The sequence below is a fragment of the Gambusia affinis genome, linkage group LG11, assembly GCF_019740435.1.
Source record: "Gambusia affinis linkage group LG11, SWU_Gaff_1.0, whole genome shotgun sequence".
Lineage (NCBI taxonomy): Eukaryota > Metazoa > Chordata > Actinopteri > Cyprinodontiformes > Poeciliidae > Gambusia > Gambusia affinis.
The window spans coordinates 11,836,710-11,846,369 of NC_057878.1; the positions used below are offsets into that span (position 1 = coordinate 11,836,710).

General features: G+C 35.6%; 1 protein-coding gene across 1 annotated transcript; it reads left to right on the forward strand.

Annotated features, from left to right (window-relative positions):
• The first annotated feature begins 3,730 nt into the window (after window positions 1-3,730).
• Window positions 3,731-9,619, forward strand: LOC122840092 (cell surface A33 antigen-like). The gene is made up of 7 exons (XM_044132248.1): window positions 3,731-3,890; window positions 4,154-4,308; window positions 5,054-5,267; window positions 6,114-6,278; window positions 6,380-6,496; window positions 7,256-7,379; window positions 7,496-9,619. The coding sequence occupies exons 1-7, from the start codon at window positions 3,839-3,841 to the stop codon at window positions 8,109-8,111; spliced, it is 1,443 nt and encodes a 480-aa protein (XP_043988183.1). The 5' UTR covers window positions 3,731-3,838; the 3' UTR covers window positions 8,112-9,619.
• Window positions 9,620-9,660: the final 41 nt, after the last annotated feature.

Below are 9,660 nucleotides of genomic sequence, written 5' to 3' on the forward strand. Positions count from 1 at the left end.
TCACAATCATGGTGCTTGTCAAAAAGTGCATTTACTATTCAGTACATGGGCACACTTTTCATTAGACTAACATGTCTGTATTAATAATAATCCCATTTTATAATACTTTTGTGAAATTCACATTTTCTGAAAAACTATACTTGATTTTCATTATATATCAGCCATTAAAAAACAAAATTAACAGAGATAAAGACTCTTTAATGAGTCAATATCACATGAGTTTCCCTTTTTGGAGTAAAATAAATTAACTTTTTGATGATTTACACAGTGAGACAGATTTTTCTCTTTGTCACAGACCATTTATTTGTCCATAACTTGTACTCAGAGTTTGTAGCAGAGAAAGCAAAATAATCATTGCTTATCTGAATCAGCTACCATTGGTACTCCATCAAGGGTCATTAAACACAAAGTTGAATATCCAGAAATAAAATTTAAGATTAATTGGTTTTTTTATTATTATTTTCTTTGTTGTAACATATTAAATGCAATCAGTTACATTGTTGAAATTAGATTAAAACACACAAACCAGATGAAGCATGTACAAAAAGTCTAATAATGATCTGAATCAAAGGGGAGGGACACTCCAAGCACAACTTCAAGTTCCCCTCTCTATCTCCTGCATGAGAATAATGTTCCCCTCTCTAATATTTTATTATATTAAAATAATGTTCTTTTCATAACTGGACACAAAGCTTGAATGGACTTTATACTGAAAACCAAACAAAAGTGTACGTTTTGTTTGGGGAGACAGAGAGGTGACTTGTTTTTTATCATAATGTGGATACTGGAGTATCAAGCTCAAATGAAGATGAGCCCAGACTCTGTTGTGTATTATGAGGACGTTGATAGGTAGTGATGTTTGTTTCAGTTTCCTCAGAAAGTGTAATCTCTGCTGTCTGTTCTTCTCCCAGGTGACGACATCAAAGATCTACCACATGGTTGCTGATGCTAAGTGGTGAGAAGTGCTTCCTTTCCACTGTTGCCTTATACTTGATCTCGTAGAGGGATTGTTGCAGAGTGAATGCGCAATCATCCAGGATTAGATACATTTTCACCCAACTGCCATTATGCAATTAGTTGAACTTGATTGGACTGCTTTATCATTTGATTTGGACTGTAAGTAATTCAGGTCTCTAAGTATGGACTGGACTTATTTGATTTAATTTGCAGAAAAGCAAATCTACATATAACTATAATTAGATATGATTTGGACCAACTTTTTTTCTTATTCGCAAAGTGCCTCCAGATGAGATTTGTTGGGTTTTTTTTGCGTAAATTGGTTTGATATTATTAAACTGCATTGAAAAGCCAAAGTTACATTAATAGTTTTGGAGACGTTTTGGAGCATTATTCTTGTTTAGTTGGGCTTTAGCAATATTTGAATTGCTCAACCACAGTTTGGGTTTTCAGATCTCTACTGCTGATTTATTTTGATCATTGGATGAAAAATGTTCTCTGATCTGAATAATGGTACAGATTACAGATTTTCTTTTTGTGATTTTTGTTTATATTGACCCTTTTTGAGCAAGGAGAAAGACAAATGATTTATATTCAAACATAACATCTTAGAGAGTTTTTGACTTCTATTTGACCACAGAAAGACAATTTCACTTCTCCAATATATAGGGATGTAAAGCCAAAATAACTTTACTGATGTTCTACCACTTCCTGCAAATTAGTGGTTAGAAGTGAATTGCACTAAAACCCATTAAATTACACCACTTTCTTCACTCATGCCATTGAACTGACGTGTAAGTTTTTATGTTTTGCTGTAATTCATTCTGAAACAAGTTGGAACTTGGCAACAAATAACAGGAACAGTAATGAAACCCCTTGAGGTTTAACCAGCAAACATAATTAGATCAAAAAGGTTGTAATCTGAAGATCACATCAACCATGAAAGAAATACAAGGACTTATAGTGCAAAGAACTATGCATGACTTTATATAAGAACCTGGAACATCCACTGTAATAATGCATTTCCAAAGTGTAAATAAACCACTTACTATTTTTACTTTCTAGTTTCTGAGTGATTTCTGCATGTGTGTCAAAGTAAACATGGACACAGTAAGTGGCCTTTAACCCTGAATAAATTACATCATTTCAGTAATCAGTAATCAGGTCAAACCTCTAAACTATTGGGAGAAACTTGTTGAAAAATACCCCAAATTTGACTCAAGTCATAAGGAATAAAAAACAGTTCTGTCAAATGTTAAGAAACTTGATCCAAACTTTTTGTCATGTTGTGTGGACGTTGATGTGGACCCACAGGCACAAACGTCAAATGGATGGTGAGGGTTTGATAAAAATAATTCTGAAAAAACAAATTTACAAGCAGCTGGGAAATCACTAAAGCAAGAACAAAACTGGAACCAGGAACACAAGGAGCATAACGGCGGGTAAACAGGAATGGTTGGGATATAACAGGAGGAACCAGCAAAGAGTGCAAGCAGGAAAAGGGTTTAAATACTGAGATGATGAATACTGGAAAAACAAAGACTTGAGCTGATGAGCAAACAGGTTACAGGTGTGAAGCGAGCGAGAAAGAAAAATGAAGCAACAAATGGGAGCCAGGAAAAGCACACTGGGAACCAGGAAATGAATCTAACGCTACAGAATGAGTAAACATGATACAATTATCTAAGAAAGGATAGACACAACAAATTCACCTAATAAACTAAAATCACTAACAAAGGACAGAACCAGAGTAAGGAACGGTAACACGGGTCATCTAATGAACGAAAGGAACCAAGGAATACAGAAATTAGTAAAACCCAAAACAAACTCATACAACCCAAAATCCTGACACCTTCAAAGTTTAAGAGGCAAAAATATACTTGTTATTCTCATATTTACAAAACAGAAAATAGAAAATAGTCACCTATGACATAATTTTCCCTACACAAGGAAAGTTTATCCTGATTTTATATGAGACGGTAAGAAACAATATTAGATCTCATGCTCTAATTTCTTGAATATAACTTTGGGTTTCTGGTTTCAATTTATTGCAACAAGCTTTGAAGAAGAGGTTCAGCAAATCAAGGAAAGAGCTTCCCATTTGTCATTTATGAGCTCTTTACACTCTTTATAATTCTGCAATGATATTCATTAATTTAAATGTGACGTGCTATTTTCAGCTCAATGGTGCTACCTGCAGGTCAAATGGTATACAACACCAGCTGCTGACTTAAATACTAAACCTATACTGTATATAAATTTATAGGACGAGAAAGTGTCTGTATCCCTCTATATCTGGCAATCTACACAACATAGTAGAGGCAGCATCGTGCTGTTCAAAGTGGCTGGGAAGAGGGATGCAGGTAGTACAGGACTTTCTTAAAGGATAACGTGTTAGATTTAGGAAAACTAATTTAATATGACTGAGGTTTAGTTATTTTCATGTAAGACAATGTACCAAAAAATTAGTGACATCAACTGGAGCAAAGTATTGACTAAGTGGGGCATATTATATACATGCATGCAACACTTTTTAGACCTTTCTCTTTGTAACAATATGTTTTTTTTTTCCTTTTATTTCTCTATGATGAACAACTTTTTGTTGGCCTATAGAACAAAAATTGTCTGGGGTTTCTGTATGATTGGGAGATCCCCTTTTCTTATCTTTATGAGCCAGAATTCAAACAAAAGCAAGTTAGTGATTGGACGTCGATTGACATGTGACACATATTGTTAACTCATTACCTGGAAGAGTCAACTTGTCCACACCTAGGAGACGCAGGAGTTCACCGTGAAGGTTAGGCAGGCTCCTGTTCCTCGTCGAAGAACATCTGATTCAAGTTTCTACAGTCGGTGAATGTTTTAGTCTTCAACTAAAAAAATGACAACGGGAAGGCCTTTCGGATGGCAAAAACAAATTCTGCTACTAGCAGGTAGGTTTTATGATTCTGTTCATTTTTATTTTTTACTAAACAGCCCCTGCCACACCTTTATGGTAGTATTGCTGTTGTTAATCAGTAACTATTCTGTGCTACTTAAAGCTGGATTATGTTTTACTAGAAAGAGATCAGTTGGTTAAAATAATATTTCAAATGAATATCAAGATTTCACTCTCCCTAAGTATGTTGAAATAAAAAGTTGCTGACATAGAGGGATGTGGTTCATGTGTTATCATGTTTATCCTTGTGTTTTGTAGTTTTGCCCTGCTGTTGGAGTGTGGAAGTGTCTATCAAAGAAAAGGAATACAAGGTGGCAAAAGGAGATGATGTTACACTGATCTGTTCCTTCATCCCTGCTGTCCCTATAAAAAATAACTTTGTCCTGGCATGGGACGTTGTGGGTATCCCATCGGTAAGATGTACAAGATCTAAAGCAGAGATGTTTTCTGGGTTTTTTCTAGCATTTTGGTGGTAAATTGCAGGTTTATGATACAGTAAAAGGGTCTAATCTAAATCAATTCACCTTGGAAACTGTGGGATCAGTTGATCCCTCGGTTGATGTTATCAACTGAAAAACTTTGGAGAAGTTTCAAAGCAGGATTTAAAGTTTCATATAAAACAAATAACTTAATTTGTTCACATTTTATCACGTGACAACCACCAAATTTTAATGTATTTTGTTACGATTTTCTCTGACCAACGCAAAGAAGTCCATATTTCTGGAGATAAAGGAAATTAACATGTTATGACATTTATTTGCCTTAAGAATTTCAATAAAACATAGTGTCTATGCAATGAAATAAATCTGACTCATGCTTTTATTGGATGTGATGAGCTAGTGACCTTTGTCCAGTGGATGATGAATGGGTGGATGAGTCACAACTGTTTTATGCACAAAACTACAGTCCTGCTTACACGGGTCAGAAAAAGAAAATACCCCTGTAAGCATTAATTGAACACATTTTGTTTTCTAATACTTAATAAATTGTCTTCGATAAGAGCACATAAAGTATTTTAAACTGAGGAAATGTGAAAGGTTAGAATAAATATTAGAAATTATGTAACAGCCATCACTATGATGGATCTGTATTGTCATGCAGGATTGTAGCGATTTATGGATCATCCTTTTCTATCAAATCTGCATTTTCTTCCTCCAGAAAGCAGTGGCCTCCTTCTTTTTGAACAGTCCTGTTGACATCGCTCCAGCATATGAAGGAAGAGCCACCCTGGACGTTGATGTTGACAGGGGATTAGCGACGCTCCACTTAAAAAAGTTGACCATGGAAGACAGCCGCCATTATCAGTGCAGCGTCAGAATCCCCAATGATGACGAGGGAAAACCGATCGCCTCTACTTCTGTTTTAGTTCTAGGTGAGATTTAACACAAGGGTGAGCTTTATGTACTTGATTGTCTGTCTCTCTACATTTATTGATAAATACATATTGTATATAAATATTTAGTTAAACTCCTAAACTCAAATGGAGAAGAAGGGATATTGAAGTGGTAGAGACACACTTAAAGAGGTTGCGTTGACAATATTCAACACATTTCACTTCTGAGGACGGACGTCCCATGTGTAAATATGTGACGAGTCGGGAGTGAGAATGGGTTGCAATATTACCCTTTTTTTATTTCAATCAGTGAGATCTTTACGGGAAGCAAATATTTCTACTTCAGTAAATGAAAGATTGGCTCATTTACAAGGGGATTGTTATCTTCTATTTTTCTCTTCACTGTATTCAGTGTTTATGAGTTTGTGTTTTGTTTGTTCTGTCGTTTACTCGAGATGTCGTTGGCGTAAACGACATCTACTCAAGATTTCTTTTTACCTTATTCTGTCTTCACCTGGAGAAAATACTGGAGAAAAACCTTTTATAAGCTGCAAAAGCCTTTAGTTCTTCTGGCAGATGCGATGCAACACTTTTCAAATCTAGTTGTAAACAAATGTTGGAAACCACCTATTCTGATTGTTGCACTTCACAATTATGTAATACATTTTGTGTTTTTTTTCCTTAGTTAAACTGTAATGTGCTACATAAAATGTTGCAAAAAACATGTAAACTAAACTCTTTTGTGAATTGTTCATATTTTTTCTTACATTGTTGGAAAATAGAATAAGGGGTGTCCTTTACCGATTGCCTGTATTTATATCAGCGATGGAAAAACAGACACTATATTGCAGTTTATGTTGAAATCCAATACATTTTCCATTTCAGAGCCTCCCTCTAAACCAGCCTGCACACTTCAGGGACAAGCACAGTATTTCACTGACATCAAACTCACCTGCAAGTCTGAGGAGGGTTCCCCAGCGCCGGTCTACACCTGGACAAGCTACAGTATTGAAAACATTCCCAGACAATTTCCCCCGAAGACAACACAGGGTATGCATTAAAACCAGCCATGTTTTAAAGAAACATGTTTATGATCCAGGCTGGTGTGCATGTTGCCCATATTGTGATTAACATGCATGATGTTGTTGCAGAGGATGGAGTTCTGTCTCTCTTCAATATTACAAAGGAGACGTCTGGCTTCTTTATCTGTCTTTCAAAAAATAACATTGGTTCTGCCAGCTGCAACTTTACCTTAGCTGTAATGCCTCGTAAGTATTTTAAAACATTTCAATCCAACAACTTGTGTGAATGGCAGATCAGTTTCCATCATGTGCTAGAGTGATGAGATCAAGCCAGCGAAGTGGAAGAAAAACAGTTTCAGGATATTTTACAGATGAAAGTCTGAAACATCTAGTGTACATTTGATTTAGATCCCTTTTACTCCGAGAGCCCTGAATAAAATCTAGTGTAACCAACACTTTGTACTTTTTTATAGCATAAAATCCCAATAAAATACATTGGTATTTGTAGCTGTGACATGACAGAAGGTGAAAATGTTTTGGGTGTACTCTGCTTTTTCAAGTCGTTGTATTCCTTCATTTTTGCTTTGTGTGGGTAGAAAAGTACACAAAACAGTTATCTGGCATTAAAAATCATTGTTTTTGCAACGTATTTTGAATAACTGAATTAGGTTGAAAAGGAATTTGTTGATATCTAAATGAAATTGTATATAATCTTTTATGAAAACAAATGAAATTACTATGTTTATTCAGAAAGAATCTCAAAACACAATTTTGTTTCAAAAATCCCAGCCAGATTGTCAAGTTTTTTTCACAACAATAAAATTGTAGACCAACATAAATTGGTGAATATCCACACATTATTACAATAACATTTATATTACTAAATTAAAGATTGTTATCACTTACTTAAATTGCTTGATTCAGTTTCTCTTATTGTATCCATCTGTATTTTTTGTCAAAACAGTTCAAAGTTGGAATAATGTCTTTTCTGATTTATTCTCTTAGCCAGTATGAGCTTTGCATCCACTGGAATAATAATTGGAGCAGTTGCTGCTGGTCTTCTGGTTCTGGGGATTGTCATTTTCTGTTGCTGCAGAAGAAAGAGTAAAAGCGAGGCTGATGACGAGGGGTATGCAATCATTTGCTAATCAAATTAGCAAATCAACAAGTGTGTAATTTTTAGAGTTTTCTGTGTCAAAGTCATGTAACCATTTAAAACTTCGTTGTTGTTTGTCTGCGTTTTAGTCCCCATGGAGATAAGGTGTATTATGACAAAGAAGGTCCTGAAGTGGGAAAGCCATACATGGATGACAAGTCAAACACTGAAAAGAAGAAGCCTAATCAGAAGGAAGACCAAGATATTGCTCCTCAAAGCAATTACACCACAGGTGGAGCAGGAAAGACATTTGATGATGACCAGCACAGTTATAAAAGTGGTTTAGAGAGGCACGACGGAAAGGGAAGTGATATAGATTCCCAGCGTTACCAAGGAGATCGGAAAGATTATTATCGTGGAAGCCGGGACCACCTGGAAGATCAACGTGATCACAACGGAAGCCGAGATCGTGACGATCAACACAATCGATATGGAAGTCGAGATTGTCTTGATGACCAACGAGATCGCTATGGCAGTAGAGATCGTCTTGACGATCAAAGAGATCGCTATGGAAGTCGGGATCGTCTTGACGACCAAAGAGATCGGTATGGAAGTCGGGATCGTCTAGATGATCAGCGAGATCGCCATGGCAGTAGAGATCGTCTCGATGATCAACGTGTTCACTGTGGAAGTCGAGATCGACTTGACGATTACCGTGATCAAAACTTGTACCATGGTAGCCGCGATCGCATTGATCACAGATGAGTAATATAAAAATTAATATGTGGGCGTGCTGTGGTGGCTAGGGGATAGCGCGACCCATGTTTGGAAGGGTACAGTAAAGCACTTCGGAGTCCTCTGAGTTGATAAAGCACTATACAAGTACAGGCCATTACCCTTTGAGCTTATGACATCAAGAAAGATACTATTATCCATGGATGCCTAACGTCTTAAATGGGACTTTTTTACATTTAAGACTCAGCAATAATTTAGTTTAAAATAATTAATGTTTGTGATCCAGTCATACTGAACTCTCCTGCATGAAATTCACAACTTAAAGCTGGTTATTCTTGGTGGCCCGTCTTTCTATAATTAAATGCCAATTAGGGCAAAGTAAATATACTGTGGATGAATTCACTGTTTAGATTTTGTATACTAAAATTGTTCATTAAATATAGAAAATAATCATACAAGTGTACAGTTAGTGTCATTATCTACCAGTCTATGGCATAATATTACAGCCACTGAAAGGAAGAGTGAATAATTTGTTTCATTATGGCACCTAATCCTCAGTGGGAGCCACAGTGGTTTATAAAAATCTCCACATCCTGAGAAAATTACAACTTTTTGTGATGTGAAATTTGATTTGATTGTTTTTCAGTTGAATTACACATGATATGTCACATTTAAATGTGGAAAAGATTTTGAAGTGATTTGCAATGCTGTCAGTCTTGTATTTCAACAATGGTGTATATATTTTGGGTGCCTCTGCAAGATGCAGTAAGAAGAAATGCAATGCTCAAAGCTGCTGTGTTGAAAGCTGAAAATATTTGCGAGTTTAGGGACTCCAAAAACTGTATTCACTACATGACTGGTTCAATGCATCTCTAAAACGTCAGTTCTTGCGCGGTGCACCAGGTCTGCAGTGGTCAGTATCTGTCAAAAGTGCAGAGGAGTGGGGAGCTTCTGCAGCCCAAAGTGATAAAGGCATTAATTGTTATTCTTATTGGAAAGTGTCAGAACACATAGTGAATTTAAGTTTGTTGCTTGCAAAGAAATAGATGAGGGATGATTATGGCATAATGTTATGTTTGCATGTTGTATAGCCTGTTTGTGTTAGAAAAAGTTTTTATACTAAAATCTTTAATCATGTTGGTGCAAAGAGCCATGGTTAGTGTATTTTGTAGGTTGACTGTCAACCTACAAAATAAAATATACTGTATACTGAAATTTTAACTGATTAATTAAGGTTTTGCTTTGGTAAAAGTATTTAGGCAATTTAAATATATATATTTAGTCCTGTTTTGCATCTTTTAATGAAATTTGGGAATAAGTTTGTATTGTGCATGTAATCTTAGTTTATTTTGTAAGTACTATGTTTTCTTTTTTTCATGCGTCTATCACATATAAAAAATAGATATAGGATTTTCTTTTTTGTTCCACAAAATCCATGTTAAGTGACTTAATCAATCATTTGTAGTGTTTTTGGTGTATTTTCTGTGCAACCAAGGTGCACTTTCATATCGAAATTAATAAATTACTTTGGTGACAGCATTAGCGTGCAACGATTTTTTTTTTCTTTTTAATAAGTATT

Bases quoted from the DNA above. Each gene is read 5' to 3' on its own strand.
- LOC122840092 (XM_044132248.1), top strand. From the start codon at position 3,839: ATGACAACGGGAAGGCCTTTCGGATGGCAAAAACAAATTCTGCTACTA. The intron at 4,309-5,053 runs GTAAGATGTACA...TTCTTCCTCCAG, and splicing joins ACGTTGTGGGTATCCCATCG to AAAGCAGTGGCCTCCTTCTT. The intron at 6,279-6,379 runs GTATGCATTAAA...ATGTTGTTGCAG, and splicing joins TCCCCCGAAGACAACACAGG to AGGATGGAGTTCTGTCTCTC.